This window comes from Dermacentor silvarum, chromosome 7 (assembly GCF_013339745.2).
Source record: "Dermacentor silvarum isolate Dsil-2018 chromosome 7, BIME_Dsil_1.4, whole genome shotgun sequence".
In the NCBI taxonomy this organism is placed as follows: domain Eukaryota; kingdom Metazoa; phylum Arthropoda; class Arachnida; order Ixodida; family Ixodidae; genus Dermacentor; species Dermacentor silvarum.
In genome coordinates, this window is record NC_051160.1 from 23,211,218 (window position 1) to 23,236,040 (window position 24,823).

At 48.8% G+C, this 24,823-nt stretch overlaps 2 protein-coding genes across 3 annotated transcripts; both read right to left on the minus strand.

The window, feature by feature from the left end:
• Nucleotides 1-187: 187 nt before the first annotated feature.
• LOC119458747 (uncharacterized) lies at nt 188-12,969 on the minus strand. Its single transcript, XM_049671701.1, has 7 exons — nt 12,635-12,969; nt 11,890-12,215; nt 8,658-8,995; nt 5,594-5,960; nt 3,557-3,816; nt 1,890-2,004; nt 188-1,297 (listed from the first exon to the last, which is right to left on the minus strand). The coding sequence occupies exons 2-7, from the start codon at nt 11,992-11,994 to the stop codon at nt 923-925; spliced, it is 1,560 nt and encodes a 519-aa protein (XP_049527658.1). The 5' UTR covers nt 11,995-12,215; nt 12,635-12,969; the 3' UTR covers nt 188-922.
• Nucleotides 12,970-15,881: 2,912 nt separating this feature from the next.
• LOC125946641 (chitinase-3-like protein 2) lies at nt 15,882-24,719 on the minus strand. Of its 2 annotated transcripts, XM_049670338.1 has the most exons (4): nt 24,366-24,719; nt 23,275-23,532; nt 21,930-22,044; nt 15,882-16,592 (listed from the first exon to the last, which is right to left on the minus strand). In XM_049670338.1, exons 2-4 carry the CDS (start codon nt 23,307-23,309, stop codon nt 16,251-16,253), a joined length of 492 nt encoding a protein of 163 aa, XP_049526295.1. In that variant the 5' UTR covers nt 23,310-23,532; nt 24,366-24,719; the 3' UTR covers nt 15,882-16,250. The 2 variants fall into 2 exon arrangements, with proteins under 2 accessions (XP_049526295.1, XP_049526294.1); XM_049670337.1 differs by lacking the exon at nt 24,366-24,719 and having other exon boundaries at nt 23,275-23,645.
• Between the last annotated feature and the right edge of the window lie 104 nt (nt 24,720-24,823).

The window sequence follows — 24,823 nt, forward strand, 5'->3', positions numbered from 1 at the left end:
GCCAGGTTCAGTTTCCATTGGCGGCCTGTCCGGACCCAGAGATTCTTAGCACCCTCTGCCACGTCGCAGGTCTGACCGCCGCCTTGGTCAGGTGCTCGGCAGCCACTGGGGACTGAGGGCCATGGGCTAATTGTCCATCTTGGAACGACGGACAATTATTTTTGTTGAACGGCATTGCGCGGTCGACTCTATTCGCTCATTTTCCAGATAACTGCTGCACATAATGTTCCATGCATTGTTGCGAGCTTGTGAAGGGGGCAGAAATGAAACACTACAATCGGCTGTCTGCATACGCGTATAAATGTACTCCCTTAAGCTTGTAAAGGTTGCGAAACCCATGCCTGAATGTGCTTATCGAATAAAATTTTACTTTCTTTGGCCATAGGACTAGTGAAGTCGCAGTTCTTGGCGATGTTTATCCTAACGCTGTATAATTATGTGCATTGTTCTGAACAATAAAACTTCTAATTGATTCTGATTGATTTATGGTTATCATTGTTGACAACCGCCATTTTCCTCGCTAAAGCAATCGCGCAGTTCGACTGGATGCTAGCAGGCCTTCACATAGTCACAGGCTCAGGCGCTATAGTGAACAGAAGAAGCGTGCAAGCAATTATGATTGGACAAAACAAGTAATATGCAAAGTCGGTCATGGCTAAAGCAGTGCTGGAATGCAATGTCTAAGGCTTCTGTTCTTTAAAAGTTCCAACAGAGTCCAAAGTACAATGTTAGCATCAAAGTGGCAGAAAATATCGGAAGTTACGAGAACCACTGTTTTTGTGCTGTCGTGGTCACCACATACGCGCTCGCTATTTCATTTAATTACTATACCGTATTCGGTTTCTCGGTCAACTATAAACTGCGTCGAACAAGCGCGGCTCATATCACAGTCGCGCAGTGAATATTGCGCCAGCTTCAAAAGTCATGACAGTACGTCGTTTCGGTGTCGAAAGAGGGCCCTAGTGAGCGGGTATTCAAGGCCACCGCAGGCAGCCGCGAAATCGTCCCACTGCGGGTTCCACAGACCGAGGCACCCCGCCGTAAGGTTGTCCCGTAGTGCGTCGGCGAAGCGCACCATCTGCTGGGGAGTCGTGTACGACAGCCAGACGTCGTCTCGAGACGCCACGACGCCGTACTCGAGGTCGAGCACGCTGAAGCCGTCCCGGACCAAGCGGCACGCCTCGAAGTAGGCCATGCGGCCTGGCAAGCCCGTCGCGTTGCCCGCGGGTCCGTAACCGTGGCCCTCCTCGCTTGGTAGCACAGAGTCCGAGGCGTTCTCGTTATAACCTCGAGCCACCTGGTGCAAACAAAACACGAGCTATTTCGCGTTTGCGAGGCGGAAGTAGCACGTCATATATTTACCGAGTCGTAGTTAGTGTCGTGCTTTTTCGTCTACATGTATGATGTCCCTCGCGACGGGTGCTGCTACTGGTGCCACGTGCATAAACATTAAGCCGCAGTGTCTTATTCCACTGGTACAACATGTAGCATAGATGTAGCGCATAGACCTTCACATGGCAACTGCAGTCGCATACATATAGATAGCTGCATACGGTTAATTTACGGAACACAAAGTGACATTGTCTAATTCCAGTGGGTGCGCGCTGGTGCTTAGCGACAGGTAGTTAGCCGAGTGTGACGTGGAACGACGGTTGAGGCGAGGTGGGAGGAAGTGTCGGACGCTTGTGACCACCTCGTGCACCTGTGCTGTGCAGCCAATAGGTAGTAACTTAACAATACAGGAATACCCCACTATACAAGCTAAGGAAAACTTAGGCTAGGCTACTTGAGCACGACTAGGCTACTTGAGCATGTGAGAACATGCGCTCCAAGTTACAACCTACATTCATTGCAGTCGCAGATCGCTTACTAATATGTCCAGCGCTTACCCGGAAGCTCAGGACATCTGCGGGCAGCATGTAGCAGACGCTGCCCTGCTCGTCTTGGCCGAGAAACGTACCGACGTGGCGCCAGAGCATTTCCAGGGTTGATTCGTCATAGTAGCTGCATGCAAAGGATGCACAGAAAGATGTCGAGTTGGAATTTATTAGCAGTTTCAAAAGCAAGACTTCTGTTCGTTAGAGCATCAAATGGCTCGGCTCTGACACTTATGCAACACCTGTTGCTATGAGGAAGACAAGTTGTCTTGTTGAATAGGCTCTGGACTGAGGTTTCGGTTGTCCGCCTACCACTTGTAAATAACGGCATACAACCAAATAGAATTCAAAGGGTGACATGGCAGCTCGTTAGGAATATGAAGTGAAAGAAGCTATGCGACACGGTGTGATTGCGGCGTCACGCTTGAGCGCTACTGTCGCTGTCAAATGTCCTCGGTTCCACCGCAAGAAAGAAGATCCACCTGGATGTGTTGCCCATTTGTTGCTTCGTACAAACCAATTTTTAGAGTTTTTGATTGTCCTGACCACATGATGCTCACAATGAACGGAAATACACGTGTCTTTGTACCAATTAAACCGCAAACATTGATTTAAGTTTTTAAGAATGTGCAATCTAAAAAGGTAAGTTCCATGGCCTTAGGTAAAGTTCATGTGCGGGTGGCGATAATCTGGAGATTTAGGAAAACTGATTCCTGCTACTCCGTTTATTAACTTCCGAATGGACATGAAAGTTAACCACCTAAGTGAAAGCAAAACATTCTACACCCCATGAATGTGAGCGGATGGTTGTTTTCAAAAGAGCATTGTGTAACACCTGTTTATATTTCTTAAGACTTAGGGAGTGGCTCCAACCAAATAAGGTAATTTATTAGAACGACGTTTCGGACCCAATTCGGCTCCTTCTTCACGGGGTATTGAAGAAGGAGCCGAATTGGCTCCGAAACGTCGGGCTAATTAATTCTCTTATTTGGTTGGAGTCACTCTCTAAGTCTTAGTCAATTTTCGCAACCAGACAGGCAATTCTGTCGAAACGTTTTGCTTGTGCTTACATATTGCAGCACTTCGAGTTTCTTCTGACCTTTTGTTTGCTCCAGTATCCTCCGTGCGGAAATTGTTCCAACTAAAATATCCTATTCCATCTGATGGCCAAACATCGATTATGATCTTCGAAATAAACCAAGCGATGTGTGAGCATACATGGCCCAAATATATGTGCAAGCGTGACACGTAGCAATTACAGATCCGATGACCAATTTCTGCCGACCGTGCTACGTATTTCGTCCAGCGCCATCTATTTTAAGAAAGTCAAAGCATGAAAAAGGAACTGGATTCGGGCCAGTTGGTATATCACTTGAAAAACACTGAGCGAAGTCACGTACTTCTCTTCGCGGAGTTACATTTTTGAAATCAAAGTACGAATTATACTACTGGCATCTAATTATGTGCAATAATCCCCCATTTCTTCTGCGTCTTGTTCTCTTCTCCTACCCCTGCCCCTTTTCTTTACCACTATCGAAGTGAGAATGTCGCGGCAGGAGGTCGATCCTGTCACCTAATAACGAACTCGTGTGGGGCAACAGAACTCTGTACAGCACTGCGCAAACGCCGTGGGCAGCAGTAGAGGCACCCCGACGGGTAGAAGCTTTGGCCTCACCGACCTGAAGGTAAGGCCAAAGTAGTCGGCGGGCCCGAGTACCGGCGGCAGCAGGTACACCGAGGCCGCACCCAGTGACGATGCCAGCGTTGCCAGGCGTGTTCCGCTGGCGACGTGTTGGCCCATGGCCACCGCAAGGCTCAGGTTGCGCACGGTTGATAGGTGCGCGCGCAGCTGGACCAACGCCCCAGGAAGCTTTGACCAGGTCGACGGAGTCAACGCGGAGTCGGGCCAATGGAGAACTACGCCATCGAATGCCCGATCCTACAAAAGAGAGAGGGCAGAGCACCGGTAGGTAACTTGGGAAGTTAATGGATGCGTCTTCATTCTAATCATGAGTTGACATGACCTTACTGTAGAACGACGTACTAGTTTGCGCATTGTGCTGAAGTAAGGGTAGCCACACGGTACGCAGAGTACACATGCCATAGGTGTCCGGATGTTCTTCCTGACTTACCCTCCATCACCGCCCCTCTCCTCTTGCTATTCATGTTCTATATCGACAGTAGATGTATTTAACACGCACATTACCGTCCGTGTTCTTGCTCGCTCGACGCTCACTAACCAACACGTAGTGTCAAATTGTTAAACGAGTAGGGACATGCCATATTCTACATTTTTTTTCGTTAAATTAAGGTCCTGGACATGAAACCCTACAAAAACTAACACACTAGCAAGGCTCAGAAAGTCCTGAATAACTGTAACAGCTTTTCTACAGACCAGTTTCGGTTTCGTTTCCCCGGCAAGTGTACGTGTGGCGAGGACATGCATGACGCACAAGGTGGTCACGTGGGAGCAGGACACCGCGGCTGTTTTGGCACTCGCTGCAGCTAGCTCGCTTGTCTGTTCCATAGAATGGCGCATGATGGACAGCCGGGCTAGTTGGTTCACATTCATGTTTGGAACTGTTATAGAGTTATAGAGTTCCATGGTGCTAACCACCACTTAACGGGAATAATTGTTAGTGCTTTATCTACAGTTATGCTACAATATGCTTTATCTACAATTATGGGCCGAAATTTCGAAGCAGTCTTATTAAAACTCGGCGCACATCGATAATAATTGCGAATTGTGGCTTTTACAACACAATATTTTGTTAAAAATGAATTTGCAAAGTCAGAAAGCCTTTTGAAGAGCCAGAAGGACGAACTATAGGCAAGTACATGTACTAACCAATAACCAAAATTCTCATACTGGCTTAACCACCACGTTTGTAGCTCAAGTGAACACCAGCGCCAAAGTTCCCTCTAGCTTTTTTTTTTTTTTACTCTATGGTCTTTTATACGGCTATATTGTCACGTAGTAGTGACGCTGAAGTAAACAGTCGTAAAACTGTGTCTGAAGAAACTGATTCTTTATTGGGCGAACCTGTGCCCACAAAAGCAAGCTACACTCAAAGCACAACGAAAGCGGCGAACACAGTCGGCGGTCGTCGAAAATCTGATCAGCGGCGAAACGCGTCGGCTTTTATACCTGAGTCATCGAAGGTTCTAGATTAATCCCTGATGCCCGCGTGTCTTCCAGAAAGTTCTAGACAATTCGCGTCAGTCATGCAATCAGATAACATAAGCGTCGGTGAAAACAGGCAATGGAAAGAAGCATCGATAACGTTCTAGAAACTTCCGATACAGGCGCGTCCTGCGCCGAGCGATAACGTTTAACATTTGTTAGCCGCTGGAAAGCGGCCACCGGTGAAAGATAAACATCTATACGTGTCAATATCGTGCAGTGCAATGAGTAGCAGCACAGCAGACGACCGAGAAAGCAGGAGTGAGGGTCAAAACGCCGTGATGCCCCGTCCTTCCCGTGACCCCATTCTTCAAGATGAAGTAATGTCACAGACACCCCTGAAAATCGAAATCGAAACCGAAACTGGTTCGTAGAAATGCTGTAGTACATTCTGTAAGTTGATTCTATGCTAATTGCAAATATTTTATCAAAGGTTTCGAGAGGAAGGACTATCAGTTAACAAAATGAGAGAAAGAGAACGTCTAAAATGTCACGTCTGCATTCCTTTCGAATGTCCACTATATGCGCTCACCTGGTACCAGGCACCGATCGCAGGAGGCAGGTCTCCGCCTTCCGCCTGTCTGATCAAGTCTTCAAACTGCGGCGACTCAGAGCCGTTGCCCAGCATAAGGAGAGGTCGCGGGAACCGGTTTTTCCGAACGCGTCTGAGAAATTCCTGCGCCAGGGTCTCCGGATAGTCGGCGCCGGGCTCCACGTTGGCGGCCAGCGACGGGCAGCAGAACAGCACCGCGGTGCACAGGGCGAACGGGAAGCGCGCCAGGCCGAACGAAACACCAGCGTAGGGGGCGACGAGTCCCTCCGAGTCGGCGTGGAAGACGCAGACGAACCGACGCCGAGGGTCCGTGTACAGGGTGTCGTTGGCATTCACGACCTGGTACCTGCGATAGGTACGTAACAACGGCGGCTATTTGAAGGAATGCCAAAAATTATTTTAGCTGTACTAAGAAATTACCCGACTACAATAGCAAAAAAGTCAATCTTACGGCGAGAGGGTGCTTGGTACGCCATAAATGACGAAACAAAGAAACAAACAAACAAACAAACAAACAAACAAACAAACAAACAAACAAACTTGGAGTATGCTTCAGCTTCGCTAAGAGTGGAACGCGAAAGCGTTATTCGACGCCGTTGACGCCGACACCGACGCCGTAATTTCTGCGCCATGGGGCCCGATCAAAATTTAGAAAGGCTCGGTTTACAAATTCCCCTCAATGTTGCCTAGAACCAAAGTACAGCGAAACACCATCAGCAGAATTGGAGGACGCTAAAGCTTCGCCTTTAAGAGTGGAACGCGATAGCATTCAAAGATCCCTGGCTGCTTATCAGGCTTATTTTCTCGTATATTCAAATTACAATCAGACGCTATCATGTCTGTAGGTTGTGGTTCAGTCGTATTTTAGGATTTTTCTGACGGATTTTAGTTTGTTAAGTTCAATTCTTGTTCAGTAACGCCTTGCGCCACACGGCGGGCCTGCCCGGTCGGTGTGGTTCGGGATGCTTATTTCCGCCAACGACGCCGGCGAGTCCACGCCGAGACCGACACCGGATTTTCTGCGACAGGGGGCCCTTAACGCTATCGCGGTTAAACGAAGGAATGTGGGCGATGCCGGCTTCAACTTTCCGCACCCGCCCACCGTAACGTCATTGAACGTGCCAGTGTCAGCTCGGGCGTAGTTAAATTTTAACAATGAAGCTGTTCTAGCTAACCATGAAACGTGGCGCCTGCTGTCACAAAACGTTGCCGAGCTATGACGTCACTGCGTTGCCTAGCAACCACCTCGCGGAGCGGCGTGTGCCTCGCCTCCTCTTCCTGCCATGCACATGTTGCCTTGACATGGGACGTTAAGGAGAGGGAAGGATAGCATGCGCGCGGTGCGCGCAATGCTCGGGAGAGGGAAAGAGAAAATGAGAGCGAGATAGATAAAGAAATTGTAGCAGCACCAACGAGGCAACGCGCAGGGCTGCCGACGCTGCGTTCGCGCCGGGGAAACGCGGGCGGCGTCGGCGGCAGCTCGGCAGGTTTCGACCAGCCACGCGTCGGCAAGTGTGGAGGTGCAGCTTGGCCCTGACGTCACCGGGGAGATAAAGATCGGAGCCACCGCGACGGCGGCACAACTCTCGTTGACTCTGTGGCGAGTACATGTAGCCTTGACATGGGACCACCAAAGAAGATCCGGACACCCGAAGAAGAAGAAGCCCCTTAGAGATAGCCGCTCATCTTGAAGCGCGCCGCGCGGCCAAGCGAGAATCTGCGCGTCGGCGGTGAGCCAATTCGGAATATCGTGCCTAGCAGCGCTTAGCATTTCGTAGCAAAACTTAGGCAAACCTAGTAAAACCTGGAATAAGCTAGGTCGATCACCAGCTCCGCTGTTTACTCCAGCCTTGCACCACTAATGCAAGCTGCCACTTTTTTAGGGGTAAAATAGTCTATACTGTATTGTAAAAGATCCGAAGACTCAACTTAGGAACCACATTTACTGAACCACAACAGCGGCAATGAGAAAAAGAAAAGATTATTTGCAATTTGTGACGTCACACTTATGTAGCAACCAGAGAATTTCGGCACGAAATTCAAAAAATGAAACTTTGACCACCATTTCCTCTTAATAATCAACCTGTTACTGTAAACTCAACGAAAATGGACGTATTCAAACATTCTTTATAATATCGAAGCAATCATATGGTGGCCTGCAGATAGAAGCAGTTTAAACAAGACAAGAGGCAGTAGGAGTGGAGACAACACATACTCCACTTTGTTATATCTAACACTTCTTCATTGTCTTCACTCCCCCTATGCTGCTAAGGTTTATTACAAATATAAAATCGGTGTTTCTGCTTAGCGTCCGTTAAACGTCAGTGTCCAGAAGCGCGCGCAACTTGGTCCTATCTGGGCAATGTTGCTTGCTGGCGCCTGTCGTGGTAAAAACACACACACACACACACACACACACACAGGGAAAGGGCGCACAATGAATGGTTTGCGCAAAATTTAAGCAGACATTCCCACACGTAAGTTGCGGTAACCAAGCAGGCGCCTTTCCCGTTAGCTAAGACAGAGAGCTAAGCTGGGAACAGAGAGCTGGATGAAATTTGGTATCCCCGGCCCGCATTTGTCGAAACTTTAGCTACGATTATAGCTTGAGGTCCGCAAAATGGGTAAAGTCGAATGAGTCATGCGGCACTTGCACGTTTTGTATATCGTGTACTCACACAAATCATCAGAGGAGTTGAAATTACCTTTTAGACAGTACGGACTGGAGTCTTGTCTCGCCTGCGTATTTGGCTTGTGAATGTATGCTTTCGTGTTTATATGACTGGCTGGTGAAATGTGATGTGACCATTTTGTACTGTATAGCATTTTACCGGCCGTGGAAACAGACAGGAATGTTGTCTCTGCTGCTTTTTTGTGAAACCCTCTACAACAAATAAATAGACATGTTGTTGGGTCAGTCGGCGCATCGCAACGACACGTCCACGATGAAAGACGCAGACAGGTCACAGGCACTGCCCCAGTTCCCGGCTAAAAGAAATTGGCGGGAACGCGCGGTCATCAAAACAAGCTCCAGTGGACTTACCAGGGCAGGGCAGCGTTGACGGGCACGGTCCATGGTCCGAACTCTGGGAGTGGCCAGGGTGCGACTTTCGGCGGAGAGGTGGTGTCGGAGATGAGAAAGTTGTAGAAGCCGGCCGAGGATATGACTAGGCCTACCGCGATGAACGCCGCCGTCACCATCATGGTTACCATGGCGCAGGGCCGGCTGCAGCAGCCCTCGGCTCCGGCTGGTGGTCCTTTTCCATACTCACCCTGTTGCCACTGCAGGGCTATCTGTGGAGCAGCCACCAGACCCTCGTTGCGGAAGCGGTCCGTGAACGATCGCCACCGCTTGTTGCCCTTGGTGAGGGCGCGTAGCCCCTGCAATGGTTACGGCACTTGGAACTGCGGTTGCCGTGCGATTTCAAGCACTACCGTATTTACTCGGAAATAGGTCGACCGCGAATATAAATCGGCTCCTATATATTGAACTCGCTGAGAAAAAGAAAATTAGTAATTCGAATGTGGGTCGACTCGTTATCTTTTTAGAAAAAAAAAACAAGAACCTTTGTACATGACACACCTTTATTTACCGTAAGCCCGGCTACAAAGTCTCGCTAGTCGGTACCATAAGCTGCATATTCGTCGGAACTTCCAGAGAAGTCGTCCTCTTCAGCTGCTTCGCAGGCATCCTCGGCAACCCAGACAACGTTGTCCTCCGAGTGTCATAGAGTGCATTTGATAAGTAGCATTTCTTGAAGCCGGTCTGGATAATCTCCAGACTGGCCTTACGGCGGGCGCATCGGAAAAACTCAATTAGCTGGGTAATTTTGTTGGTTTTGCTCTCGAATATAGGCTGAGATTCTTGGTCACAAATATAGGTTGGTAGCTGATATTTAGTTATATTGTCGAGAAAAAAAAGGTACACATATATTCGAATAAATACGGTACTCTTGATTTTAGCCGAGTGCAATAGGTTTGGCTACCTACGCTGCGACAATTAAAGCGGAGCTGTCTTGGGGAACCCATCCGGATTTTGCTGAATGACTGTAGCTGCTGCTACTGTCTTGCAGAGAAGTCTTATACAGAGAAAATAAAATATTCATTTGTCCAATGGTGGGGATCGAAACCTAGGTCTCCCGGAACAACAATCCGATGATGTCCCCACTGGGTCACATCTTTTTTATGGCTTGTTTTTACACAGAATGCAGAAATATTTGCAATTTTATAGGAGACTTAAGGTTGACAGCGAATCCTTGGCCACGGCGCAAATTTAAAAATTCAATCAGAAATTCAAGTGGGTCGAATTGGTTCAACCGTTCTGGTGCAGGTTCTTTGCTGTCGTGCGAATGTAAAATAAATCTTGCGATAAGTTTTAAATACTGATGAATTGGTCGAATATGAACATCAGGATTATTCAAGGTCACGCGCTTGCCCCAAATGGCATCCAGAGCACAATATCACGAAATGGTACCTCATTTTCACAAAATACTGACAAAAACCTTCACGCTAGCTAACGGTCTGAAAGAAAATCGCAGGCGAACGGCTTTAGACTGCAATTTTTTTTTTTTTAATGGCACGAGCGTCGAGTGACACTCCTGTTTCTTGATACGCACTTCCGGTTCACCTCCTGAGACGACCGGGGACGAAATTCAAAATAAATCAGAAAAAAATAGAAAACAATAGTACAGTACAAAACTCATGGGTTTCATTATAGATATGATATGTGAGCATAAGTTTAGTCACAAGTTGAGTTACTGAAGTGTCTGTAATAATTACAATTAATTAAAAATCATTGATTACCGCATCCCGAAGCACAGAACACCAACGCCGAGTTGCGAGTGCCACTAAGAGGCACCTAAGTCGAAGATTAGGGTCGCCTAACATTTTTTTTTAAATTTTAGGCTGAAAATATTCGACTGACTTGCAGATAAGTTCATTAAAGTAGCAGCTGCACTAAGCTACCATTATTGCTTCGCCTTATCTACGCAGAGTGAGGAAAACATGCGTTCGTGCGTGCATTCGAGGTCAAAAACGGGCGGCTTTTACATGAACGATCACCCTGTGTTTGCATGGTGTGGATAGTGGTGCCCTATTAGTGCCTCAAAGATTTTTGAGCCTATAGTATACGCCGGCCATTGTCAGCTGCTCACTATTTGGAGGCCGCGTATGCGATCGTCACAAATGTTCTGTGTCTATATGCAGCCTTGAAACGGACGCGACGGCATTACGCACTATACGGTCAGAACAGGCTGTCGTGAAAGGCATGCAATGCAGCCCGCCTGGCGCAGCCTCCTGTCGCATGCAATACAATTCCTGTCCTCGATGTACATACCAATTAGGCCGAGTGATGCAAAGCTCTACGGTGGAATAAGCCTCAACTGAACACCACGAGAAGGTTCGCTAATTAGACGACAGTTGCTTAATGTAATCGAAAGTCTATCCGACGGTGTTGCAACGTAAAAAAAAAAAAAAAAAAAAAAAAAAAAATCTGTGGCAATCATTCGGTAAGTGCGCGAGAAATTAATTACGCTGCACTTCATTGAGGTCCCGAATCGACGATTCAAACCGCGTTCACCACATTGCTAAGTGTTGTTCAGCAGGTCACGCGGCACGTCAGGCCTGTTCGAGGAACGAAGTGCAACTGACGTTGGCCCGAAGCCGACTACCATCAGTGGCACTATATATAACTACGTGACGGGCCTCCCACACTTTACACACGTACACTTTTTTTCCCCATTTTGAATTTCCTAATACAAACTCTTGAAAGAGAACGGACAAGACAAGGGACACAAAGACAATACGAGTGCTATACTTGTAGCCACAACTCAGCACGTTGACTGTTTGTGACCCTCCTAGTGTGTCTTGCCGACGGCTGGAAAGACGCAAACGTCGCTTGTATCTCCGGACGGACAAGATGGTTGTTTAAGGCGAAAAAGCACAGCTGCGCTCGGCAGGTGGTGGAGGCAATGGGGCTCACTAACGAAACAGAATCGGCAGAAGTCGAATGGGACGAAGCTCATTGTAATCGAAAGTATCGCAGTTAGCTGTGAAATATGGGCTAGTTGGTCACTCGGACTTTCATGCGTTCTGGCAACGCGAAACACAGAATAGACAAGGGACACATACAAACAGGACGAGCACTTGTATGTGTCCCATGTCTAGTATTCCTTTCGCGCTAGCTGCCAGAATGCATGAAAGTTCGAATGACCAACTCTCACGCATTTCGGCGGTTAATGGAAGGACTATTGCTGATTATAGAACGCCTCCATTACCCTTGAGGTGTCGTAAGGGCGAGGACCGATCACTCGGGGTGGTTGGCGCATGGTGCCAGCCGCAGCCTGGACACGTCCGCAGGGAATCGATGGCCTGCCGAACATTGTACTCCGGGGCACTGCCCGTGTCGATACTGGGTACTGCTGGCGTGCACGAGAGTATGGTGGCGCTGCAGGCGCTGCCGATGTCGGCCTGCTGCTACCACGCAGGGTGCGCTGATATCCGCGCTGGGACTCGGCAGGCGAAAGGTATCGGCGGTGAGGGTGGTGCCAGTGGTGCCGGTAACGCACCGGGCCAGCGCCGTAGAGGGCTGCGTTCTGGGGTTCTGGAACGACCGGAAGTGCGAGACATGGTCCTTAAAGGGCCCCTCGCCTGGTTTGGGCATTGTAAGCAGACAAGCGCGGTGCGTAGAACGCACTTTGCTGGTTGTATCTGCAAAGTATCAATCCGCCGTGGAAGTACGGAAGTATGCCCGGAGGTACGAGACATGGATCGCAACACACCCGTCAACCGGGTTTGAGCATTGTAAACAGACTAGCGCGGTGCGTAGAACCACATATCTAGCGGCCGTGGTAGAACGCACATTGAGGATTGTGTCTGCAAAGTATCAATCCGTTGCGCGGCGAGAAAACAGATCAGGGCTCCAAGGAAAGCTCTCGCTTCCTTCCTCTCGAGGGAGGCCCACTTGCTACTATAGAGAATCGAAGGCACAGGAATTAATGCCACTGCGAGTCACGGCGTTACCTGCTCCGTGGATCGGACCGGGCGCGTTCCGTACAGAAGCCGACGGCGGTTGCCAAGGTGACGATTCCGTGTGCTCCCTCTTGTATGACGGCGTTCAACGTCCCAGTTTCGGTCGCAGCGGGCGTGCAAACGTAACGCTCGACTCCTGGCATCCCTTCCGCGATATGGCCGTGCTAGTGTACGTCCCGACGTCGGCAGCATTCTTGTCGCCGAGCTCTGCATTTTCAAAAGTGGACGCCGTCCTGTGCAACTGGCGTGGGTCTGAGTACCGAGACCAGTCCATTGTTTACATCAAGCGAAGCGACAGTGGCGGACAGGCCAAAACAGCCGTCTTCTTTCTCCTCCTCATCTCACTCATCCGCTCTTGGCGTATGATGATGATGATGATGATGATGATGATGATGATGATCCTTTATCATGGTTCGCAGCCACTGAGGGGAATAGGCCAAGAATCGGGCGGCAGTAGGTAGCTAAAAATACTTTTTGACAATGAAAAACGAAAAGTAAAATAAAGCAAAAACAAAAACAAAGAAAATTTGCTATAACTAGACTAGTGTCTCTTGGCGTACTGATCGCGATGACCCTGCGTCCTCGGCGTGGTAAGCGCGAGTCATAAGTCTGCGACAGAAAGGAAAATCTGGAGGTGACTCAGCACAATGGTAATGGGATTCAAGATATTAACCGAGGCACAACCGCAGGCAGGACATTACTCACTTTCCATAAACGCTACTGTTCAAAGCTGAGGGGAGTGTTAACTGCAAAGCGTCTGAAAGCTTCTTGAGTTGGTTATTATTGTTATCATTAGGTGGCGCTGCCGAACCTATAATCATCATCCGCAATGTGTCCGAGGAAGCAGTCATCAGTGAGCAGGCTAGCACCGTCTCAACCGCTGTGGAACTACCTGGGCCAAGACAAAGTGAGCGACAACGAACGAGACCACGATATCTCCAGGACTGTGTTACTGACTGACTAAGGGCAGCCAGGAGGCCAGAATGGCCGAGTGTTATCATTAGGTGGCGCTGCTGAACCTATCATCATCATCAGCAATTGGTGTATGGAACGCTGCGGTGTGCTTGTGTGCGCGCTCGTGCATCTCCTTTCATTTTATTAAAACCGTGTTTGCGCAACAGTATTTACATTATTCACGGTTCTTCTTCTTTCTGCGGTTTTACGCGCCAAAACCAGTTCTGATTATGAGGCACGCCATAGTGGAGGGATCCGGATTAATTTTGACCACCTGGGGTTCTTTAACGTGCACTACAACGCAAGCACACGGGGAGCTTTAACTGGTTAGTCATCGAGATAAGGCAAGCGACGTGTATAATATCGCTGAAAAAAAAAAAAAAATCCGGCAGAAACTATCTCGGCATGGCTGTCAACGTTATTAGCATTGAAACAATGCAGTGACACCGCGCATTGGCAAATTCTTCCCTCATACCCATACACACGGGATAAATCTTAAACGATCTTTTTATCATACAAGAGCGGCACTCACGCTGAGTGGCATATATCCAGGGACACAACTTGGTGTGAAGGAAAAATGTTACGATACCGGCGCAGATATCGGAAAGTGTGGGAGGTATCTCAAGAATGCTAATCGCATTAGATGGAGCTCGGGTTGCTGCAGGAATAGGTAATATTACATTATAGAGATAATTGATTTAATGAGGTAAAACAATCTAAAGTATAATGATAGGCTGCAGTAGATGTAGTTGAATCCGATTAGCTCAAGCAGGTAAGGTGATTACTTGCCGCCGCACGTTTTAAAGGGGATGTTATTAGAAACCATGATCATCATCAGCCAGGTCACAAATTCGATGACATCTCGATGCATCTGCCGCGACTGAAAGATGTCTGATTTCGTGCAAAACGCAATAACACGACCTCAGTGTCCTGCGAGCTTGGCCAAGGGCCGCAATAGCGGAAATGCTCCCGGACAAGCGACACCGATGCGACGCCGACGGCGGAGATGCTTTCGGAGTGTTCATAGAATTGCTATCGCAAGAAAAAAAAGGAACAGAACGTCAACCGCACGTAGTTAGTAGGGTGTAGTACTTGTTCAAATACCTAACGCAATACTACAGCACCACACATTGATTTGAAATAATCAAAACGTGACGACATTGGCAAAAAAAAAAAAAGTTGGTCTCTATAAATTCCGATAGCGAATTATACGCTACCGACGGCGACACATGCTTACTGAACGGCTGGTAACTAGCGAGCTAAGTGACCCCCCGTCCGTGTGTTTGTTCAGGAACTGGATCGTCTGCACAACGACCGCCGGTTTTCCAGCACCATAATCGTTCAGAAGAGCCTCGAATTGCATTAGTTCTCCCTGTAGACTTCAAGAACTGTTGTCGTCCCTTATACATAGTATTCGATCGAAATGAATGTTCGACATACTCTAATAGTGAATTCTCGAATCGAATAGCAATGACTATTCGATTTGTGTTTGAAATTTCGAATGTTAGCTCACCCCTAAATTCTATTAAAAAAAAAAGGCTGCTTTTACCGTGGTGACACCGGCCTTGGCGACTAACCGCGACGTCGTAGATTATGGCGGCGTCTGCTCGTTCAAGTTTAAGAACTTTCCCTGATCTACAGCTGACCAAACAGCAAAACATACCTGGAACTTTGTGACGTCACGCCGACGGACTGGCACCAAAAGTTTCCACGAAAAAGAAAACTGAAATGGAACTGTGTCAATATTTTTTTTCTGAAAACCTATTGGCCGCATAATGAACCAAAATAGAGCTTAGAAATATTTCTCCATCAGCCTCAACTAATTGAGTTTCTGGATTTAGTACCCCTTCAAGATCCCATGCAAGCTTTGCCGGGTTCGTTTTCAAACGAGCATTATCTATATTCTATTAATTTTGCTATTATCTTTGGTACAGCTGGAGGAGAGCCTCCTGAAATTTTCGAACGGCTGACCACGTTTACAAAATTCAGCGATTCATGTGAAGACGCCGGGTGCGGCTAGATAAAAAATTGCATTAATGAACCAAGTGGTGTTTCAGGAGTTTGCTCTCCGATTAATTTAACGCCCGCTACGAGTTGACACGACGAACTTCCTTCGGCTGAAACACTCTGTGGTCTATTTCACACGACCGATGCCATTATGAAAATTGAAGTGGGCTGCATGAACGCGCGCGCACAAAAAAGATCAATGGAGGTAATGAAAAAGCCTTGAACATAACCTTTTTATTGCCGTGCATGTAAACGAAAGAGCGTGCTGCATGCGCATTGTAGCGAACGCACTTCAAGGTCATCGCCCAGGAGTAAACAAACAATCATTAGGCGAAACAAGAAGATTGCAAAGAAAAAGTCGGAAAATAAAACGTAAACATCAATATTTCTAAACAATATTACGTGCAACGTAGCCCACAGGAAAAGGCTGGAAAGCGAATTGGGCTTTGTAGCCGCTAGCGTCGTTTCGTCGGTCCAATCTCGGCCGACATATTACCAGACGTGCTTTAACAGGCGACATGCTTGCAATGTCGTCTCTTAACAAGCTCTGTCGTGCGCCGCAAGAAAACTAAATAAACAAATAAATAAATGAAATGAATGGTGGATATGAGAAAGCCCCCGTTCTGACATAGGGGCGTCCCCAAAGCTACTGATGGGTGTCATTGTAGAAGCGGAAGGTGGCGCTAGTGAGCGGGTATTCCCCGAAACCGCACGCGTCGCCGAAGTCGTCCATCTGGGGGTCCCAGATGCCCACGCAAGTGGCCGACGCGCGTTCGTGCATATAGTCGACGAAGCGCCCCAGAAGCTGCGGTTCCGTGTACGCCAAAAAGGAATCGCCGTGCAGCGCCTCGACGCCGTAGTCGGTGAAGCGCTTCGAGTAGGCGCTCGCAATCTTGCACGTCTCGAAGTACGCGATGCGTCCGGCGTTCTTGGTCACGGGACCTTGGATGCCGGGGCCGAGAGATTTAGTAGTGTCAGGCGGCTGCACCTGCGAGCGTGAAACGCGACGGCGCGTTATCGCTAAAACGAGCGATGGTGGAGTAAACACTGCCTTATTGAAATATATTTGATTCAGTAGTGATACCAGCAGGGAAAAAAAAAAAAACGACCAAGTGAGGGGTCTGGCAAGGAGACAATGCATCCATTGATATTCAGTGCATGCTCAGAAGTATTCAAACTATTAGGGTGGAAATGATTAGCATTGAGGCCCTATGGTGAGTACCTCAGCAACTTGCGGTTTGCAAATGACGCTGTCCTGTTCGGTAACGCTGCAGATGACTTGCCAAAAATGATTGAGGACCTTAGCCGACAAAGTGCAACAATAGGTATGAAGATTAAAATGCAGAAGACTGAGCTAATGTGCAGCAGCCTGGCAAGAAAATGAGAATTCGCAATTTGCAGTCAGCCTGGGTAATCAGCGAAAGAGTACATATATCCAGGCCAATGAGTCACAGGTCTCTCGGATCATGAGAAGGAGCGCGATTACAATACTACCTGATGCGAAATCCAAGCGCAGGTCTATGCGTGTTTTCATTTCGCGATACATAGGCTGGCGCAGACCATCTCTTGTGCGGCATGTTGTAAACGGAGTGAAGTGTGGCGCGACTGACTCGCTAATCGGGAGATCGCGAGAGGCAGTGCGCGGGTGATGCGTGGGCGCGATTCAGAGGAGCGGCCGCAGACACACTTCTGCTCATGCAGCGCTTTGTTATGACGCACTCGCCATGTGCCTTATCGATGGCGTTATCGGCGAACAGACGACGCGCGCTACTCTGACGCTATCTTGGAGCGATCGTCGCCCCCAAAAGCTGCATACGCACAAGCGGTATAGTAAAAGTACCGCCATCTACTCTTTCCTCCGCCGTCTCCTCTCCTGAAGCGCTTCTTTTTTTCTTTACGTTTTGCTTGCGAAAGCAAGTCGACGGTAGCGCCCCTAGAAAGTCCACGTTGAAACTTTCAGGCCGGGTGCGCACCGCCGGCGGCGGCGGCGACTGCGGCTGCGCAGAGTGACTTTCAACATGGCTCTGAGGCGGAAAAAACAATATAAAGAAGTGAAAGCGCGCGCTATCATCGTCCAATCGGAGATACAGGAGAGAGAGAAGCGGTGTTGATCAAAGGATGGCGGCACTTTTATTATATAGGTATTTTATGTAAAACAAGCGCGGCGCGCCGCCGGCGTTAAAACGCAGCTGCAGCAGAGCGGCCCCACCAACTGGCGGCCAGCCGCTGCGGCAGTCACGTGACAGCATGAAAATCTCGCCTTCTCTTTGTAAATGCGAGATGTCTCGTGCTTTTTCCTTCGTCTGCTGACAGTTCGGTGCTATGTTTGCTTTCTTCGTCCTTCGTTCTTAACGCGAGTCATGTCTTATGAAGATGACATCGTTGCCAGTGATCATAGTCATGTTGGTGCGCTCTCAAGTGTTGCGGCGTCGCCGCGTTCTAAAGGGGAATGAGGTACTGGGTGTCGCCTCTGCGTCCTTGTATTCAGGGTCCATCTTATCGTACAGAATAGAGATGGGTCGCTCAGGAGCGAGCCGGATCTTGTGAGCGGCTCTTTTTAAAGAGCGAGTGAGCGGCCGTTCAGTAAAAATGAGCGGCGGTTCTTTTGGAGAAAGGGATTCGGTTCTCACGCGTTCAGAGAGCCGTGCCGATGCGTTCCGTCAGAGCCGGCTCTTCTGCTGGGTGCGACTTCCGCGCCATCTATTGGCGGTATGAGAAAGCAACTGCCCTCCCGCCCTTCCTCGCGAGAGTCGCCTTCACCCCCTCGCCTTCGGCTGAAGAACGAAAGAACCGCCGCTCATCAAAAGAGCGGCTCAAAAGATCCGGCTCGCTCCTGAGCGCTCAGGAGCCAGCCGCTCTTTTCGCCACGGCTCACTCGCTCTTCAAAAGATCCGGCTCGCTCCTGAGCGCTCAGGAGCCAGCCGCTCTTTTCGCCACGGCTCACTCGCTCTTCAAAAGATCCGGCTCGCTCCTGAGCGCTCAGGAGCCAGCCGCTCTTTTCGCCACGGCTCACTCGCTCTTCAAAAGATCCGGCTCGCTCCTGAGCGCTCAGGAGCCAGCCGCTCTTTTCGCCACGGCTCACTCGCTCTTCAAAAGACCCGGCTCGCTCCTGAGCGCTCAGGAGCGGGCCGCTCTTTTGAAGACCGAGGGAGCCGTGGTTGAGTAAGTGATTGGCGGTTCTTTCGGAGTGAGGAAGCCGGTTCTCTCTTCTTGAATGAGCCGTGCCGAACCGTTCCGTCAGAGCTGGGTCTTCTGCTGGGTTTCGATGTTTTTAGATTTCTGACCGACGAATGGTGGCTGGTGTGGGCCGACTCGCGCTACTGGTACTCGCTCGCAGTGTGTGGTGTGCGCAGCAGTCCCCTTGGTTTTTTGTGCTTCTTATGGTGTGGCACCCGATGCCACCGAGGGGAGAAGAAAAGAAGTCTTAATTGGCAAAGGATGGTACTGTTCGTTGCCTGCTGCTGTTCGAAGGATGTTGCACGACTCTCACCGATCGCACATCGTGCGCTGAAGAAAGAAGAAAAATACAATACACAAAGAAGAAAAATACGCTGATATTAGCGGCGCCGTCGGATGCGATGCGAGCACAGCCGAGCCCGTCGTCTCCCGGCTGCAGCTGATGTTTTAGTTGCCGGTGGCGGAGGCGCGCAGGTTCGCGGTCGTCGATTGGGCCATTGATGGTGCAGCGGGCGGGGCGCCGGCCGAACTGCCGTCTACTTTGGACACCTCTCGCGCGGCAGACGTTCTACGGCACTGGTGGACGGTTGGTTCGCCGTCGGTATATGTGCCGCTAGCGTGGACGTGACCGGAAGTATGCAGTGTTTTGAGAAGCGCGTTGGCGATGACGTATGTCACGTGACCTTTCGAGGAGCACTCGGCGAGGAGGGGAGACTAGCCGATGAGGAGAGTAGCGAAGGAAAGAGCGAAACGAGCGAGGACCGTTTTTCGATCATCAAACGCGTGTAACTCCGCTATTACGGCACCATTTCGAAGAATTCTCGCGGCTACGTGTTCGTTGTAGACTCGTGCACAACTGCAACACCACAACTAAATTTCGACCTCTGGGTGGTTTAGGGGCCCTTTAACGACAAGAGATGAACGTACAGTTTACGTCCTGGTCGTCATTTGGGCTAATTAGTGTAGTCATGAAAATGTCGCCCATGACATCCACCTGCCGTGCATTTTCTGAGCGCGTATCATTAGCACGTCAATAAAACGAGGCCAGTGATCTGTTGTGTTGTAATAGAACTTCATTTCTCTTTTTTTTCTTTTTTGTCCTGGTGCATGATGGCATGATCGCCAGTATCGCGCGTGCACTCAAGAGAAAAACAAAAAACGAAAGGTACGTGCGGCAGTTTTGTGGATCTTTCGTATGATTTTTGTATTGTACTTCAAGAAATGATTTCTACATTCATTTTGCATGCCCTTACAGCTTACTGATATTATAGTGAACGTGCGTATGTGAATGAATGAATAAAGTTGACACATAATGTACAATCATTTTGTGTTCTTAGTTTGACAAAAGGTGATTTTAAAGTACCACGAGAACGGACAAGCTTCTTTAATGACGATGAAGTTACATTGTTTTTTTTTTCTTTTTGAAAAAAGTACGTCGCATTCTGCCTGTCACAGTATCATAAGCATCTTATCCCCAATATCAGAAAAGAAAGCTTCATTACAACTAAGCATTCACGCTTTTAATATATGTAAAAATATTCTCTAAACATAGCGAAAATACCAATAACACGGTTATTAAATTATGCATATATCGTTTTTTTTTTCAAAGCCACATAACTATAGAATATGCATAACACAGGTTACACGTTTAAGTGAACTGGTGAGCCGTTCAAATGAACCGGTTCATTTCAGTGAGCGGAGCCGTTCCGAGCCGCTCACTGAAGTGAGCCGTTTTGCCCATCTCTAGTACAGAATCGGATATGGCGCACTGTCTCCAAAAACCTTTTCATCAGGGTGTCACGGTTTAGGCTCATCATTGTAAAACACAATCGCAAAACATGACAATCGAAACAAGCGCGAACGAGACCAAATCAAGCTAACCAAACAAGCGCGAATGAGAGCTGACGATAGTACGATACGAGCGGTGCGGCTGAGACCAGATACGAGTACGCATCGAGCGGTCGGACGGGTCCGCATAACACCAGTTTCCCGCAAGGACGTCACTGAAGGGGCCGCGCTCATTGGTCTCCGCCGTTCGCGGCTCGCGTCTTTCATCTCTCGCTCCGCGTTCGCTTCCATCTTTCGCTGTGCTCCTTCGCTCGGCTACGCCGCTGACTCCGACGACGCTCGTCGTAGGAACGGACGCCTAAGATCTGCGCTCTAAAAAGTCTCAGTCTCGCCCGAAAGACGAAGCATCGATTGCGATAGCAAATTAATAGACAGTTATACGAAGTAAATATAGTTGTTTGATCGATAATATACACTTGCAAACATTTGCGTACTAACTAAATTAACAAGCATGGTGTCACGCGCGCACAAGCAAACATGAACACACCTAACTCGATGACCGCGAACACTCGCTGTCAGAACGCTGGAGTGAGAAAGCGTGGCTGCAGCAGCGAGCGAATTGACCTTCGTGCTGCCTCTCGCTTCAACGCGAACTAAGCGGCGAGAACACAGCGCACACGAAGCTATCAGCACTCGGCGCGCTCTGTCCCCATCGGATGCAGATCGCTTTTAAGATTGAGCGCGCGCGGTTGAGCCCTAAGCAGCCGCCACAGGAGAACACCCTTGGACATCATACGAAACATCTCGGCGACACCGACGACAGAAATGCGCCTGCCGTGTCCACAAAATTGCTATCGCAATTAAATGTGCAGATCCCACGCACTGTTGCAACCGATGTTATGCGAAGCATTTTGCAGGTACCTAGTTATCCAGCATTGTTTGTGCTTCCGCAAACCGTTGCCACGTGATCCAACGTGTTTGAGCGAAATGAATAGGTGTGTGTGTGTGTGTGTGTGTGTGTGTGTGCGTGTGCGTGTGCGTGTGCGTGTGCGTGACTATAGCAGGATGACGGTGATCACGTCGAAGACGATCCTATGGCAGCAAAGGCAATATCTACGCCTGCCATTCCACGCGAGCTTACGTCATGACGGCTGTTGGGTTCTACATGGGTAGTGGTCGAGTGTAAGCGGAAGCAACACTGATAGTGGTGTAAGTTAAAAAGATGATCCGTTAAAGAGATGGGCCGGTAACGATTTATTTCGCTACAGCTCCCGCCTAGTTTGACCTTCCTCCATGGATTTAAATGCCTTCGTCAGATAATCTAAATATTGATGGCAGCCGGAACATCGCTGCACCTTACCCGGTAAGTGTAAGTGTCGGCCGGGAACAGGTAACACAGGTGGCCGGAGACGTTACGGCTCAGGAAGCGAAGGTTCAGGCTATACAAGGTGTCCAATGTTGTCTGGCTGAAGTAGCTGCGCAAAGGAAGCAATAAAAAAAAAAACTACAATATGGCAATCCCCGGCTTAGCTATACAATAAAGCGGAACTCTATTGAGGATAATAACGACTGCCGTGGCTTTACCGCGGACCCTTGATCCGGCCCTTGACGCGCATGGGCTGTCGGCCGGCACTGCCGAGGTGCTTCTATAGCCAATTCAGTCCCTCTTGCGAGTTGGAGATAGCTCGCAAAACGCGGCGCGATTTCCTCGAGCAGTCGGGCTTGGCGACCCGGCTGCTCTACGTGAACTATAACCAATGCAGGTGCGCGGGGCTGGGTGGTCACTGTCTCGAGGAAGTGACTCTCAAAGTGAACTATGGATACGCACTGACCTAATCGTTGTATTGCATATTCAGGTAAATAGCTTCATTGTGTGTCCTATCTCCTTCTCCCCATATTTCATTCTTCCCCATCCCACTCCCATGTGTAGGGTAGCAAACCGGTTGTGCTAAATTGGTTAACCTCCGTGCCTTTCAATCTACACTCTTTCCTTATGTTCTCATTCCTGTTCTTTCACTCCGCTACCGCCACCCTGCTGACCACCATACAGGTGTTAGCAGACTGAGCTAGAAAGTTATATCGTGGTTACCAGTAATTTTCCTTTCTGCTATTTTCTTCTAGCATAATAAACAACAGTTACTACTACCATACTACTAGTACACTAATTCTATACGTACTACTACGCTTGTAATATACTTCAACTACATTACTACTACACTACTACTACTACGCGACAGCGACATTTATTATACTGGCACTGTTTATGACTATTACACTACTAGTATACTACAACTGCTACACTACTACTATACCACCACTACCACGACCACCCCTACCGCTACACTTCTACTATACTACTATACTAGTATCAAGTACTACTATACTATATTATATACTACTACACCAGACTGTACCATACACTACTACACTAGACTGTACCATACACTACTATTCTATACTGTACCATACACTACTATTCTATACTGTACCATACAATACATTACTAGACTGTACAATACACTACAAGACTGCACAATATACTACTAGACTGTACAATACACTACTACACTATACTATACACTACTACACTACACTATACACTACTACACTATAATGTGTCATACACTTGACACTATACTATACTACTACACTACTACTACTACTACTACTACTACTACTATGCTGCTATGACAGACAGCACGTACCGTATCGTGTGCGCGTAATACTTGTTCTGGCGCATGGCGGGCGGCAAGAGGAAGATGGACGCCTTGCCAAGGCTGGAGACGATGCGCTTCAAGTCCGGCCCGTAGCCTGTCCTGGCGCAGCGCGACTCCCAGGCGAATGGGGTGCTTCGGCGAGCCGAGTCGCTGTGCAAGCCCTCGCAGGAGCGGCGCCACGTACTGCCAGGTGGTAGCGGGCGTGGCCTCTGGCCAGCGTAGGACAACGCCCGTGTAGTTGCGCGCCTGGAAACGCGGCATAGCTCAGCGATTACGAAGCTCTCTCGCCGAGTTAGTCTCTTCATTTCGGCTCGAATGACGCAGCGGAACGTAAGAGAACACGTCACGAACCGTGGAAGAGCGCGCAACAGCGCGAGCCTCCGGGTTCATCGGAAGTCGTCAACAAGCGTATACTTCTTTAGTCGAATCAAGGTACACGAAGTTTCAAACGAATTGCTTGTAGATAGTCTACATAGTTACGCGAAGAAAGAGTAAGGTCGTATGTCCACACGCTACTTGTGACATTCTACAAGGATAAACTCAGGACAAATTCCCGATTTGCTTTTAAAATACACGTGATGCCGTTTCATTAAAATGCAGAACTGGTTTGAATAAAATTTGGCGCAATGAAGAGAGAAAGCCGAATTATACCATATTATTGTATAAGTTCTCATTTTTTTAACAGAAATTCTTTAGTTTCAGAGAAATTGAAGCACAAAGTCTACAAATCCTTAACTGCACAAAAAAGGAAACTTGCCGGTTCGTCCCAATTGCTTGACAACTGGAAGCACAAGGACACAACTAATGGCCGTTATTAGTGTCGATTAGTTCGCCCTCGCGCTGCGATCTGGTAGCTTCCTGGTTATCTCAGATGGTAGAGTGACCACTGCGGAAAGGCGTTGGTCCCGGGTTCGAATCCCGGACCAGGACGAATTTTTCCCTCCAACTGGTAAGCGTTCTTTCTGAGAAACTCGTACTTGTTTCCTTTGTAGTTTCGTGCTACATTCGGGTGGATGACAATTTTTTCCTTTTAATAATAATAATAATAATTTTTTGAAGGATAACGTGGCAACGCAAACCTTGTACCAGCCGCCCACGTCGCGAGCCAGGCTTCCCCCAGACAGATCACTCAGCAAAGCGGCGAACGGCTCTGCGCTGGCGTCTGATCCGTCGCCCAGCATCATGAGGGGCTGCGCGAACCGGTTGACCTGCCGCGCTCGGGAGGCGAACTTCGACATCAGGGCGTCCGTGTGCTGCGGCTCCAGGTTGGAGGCTAGTGACGGACAGCAAAAGAGCGCCAAACGGCACAGCGCGAACGGAAAATGGGAGATGCCGAAGCGGACGTGGTCGGTGGCTATCGCCAGCCCGTCGGCGGATGCATGGAACACACATGCGGTCTGGTGTTGTGGGTCCGTGTACCGGGGGTCGCTTTCGTTCACCTCCTGGAACGCACGCAATGACAATGGCGTTTTTTTTTTCAGCGATCCGGGAAAAGTTCTGCGACGGTTGACGTACGAGTACAGCGGCGAAGGCCGGC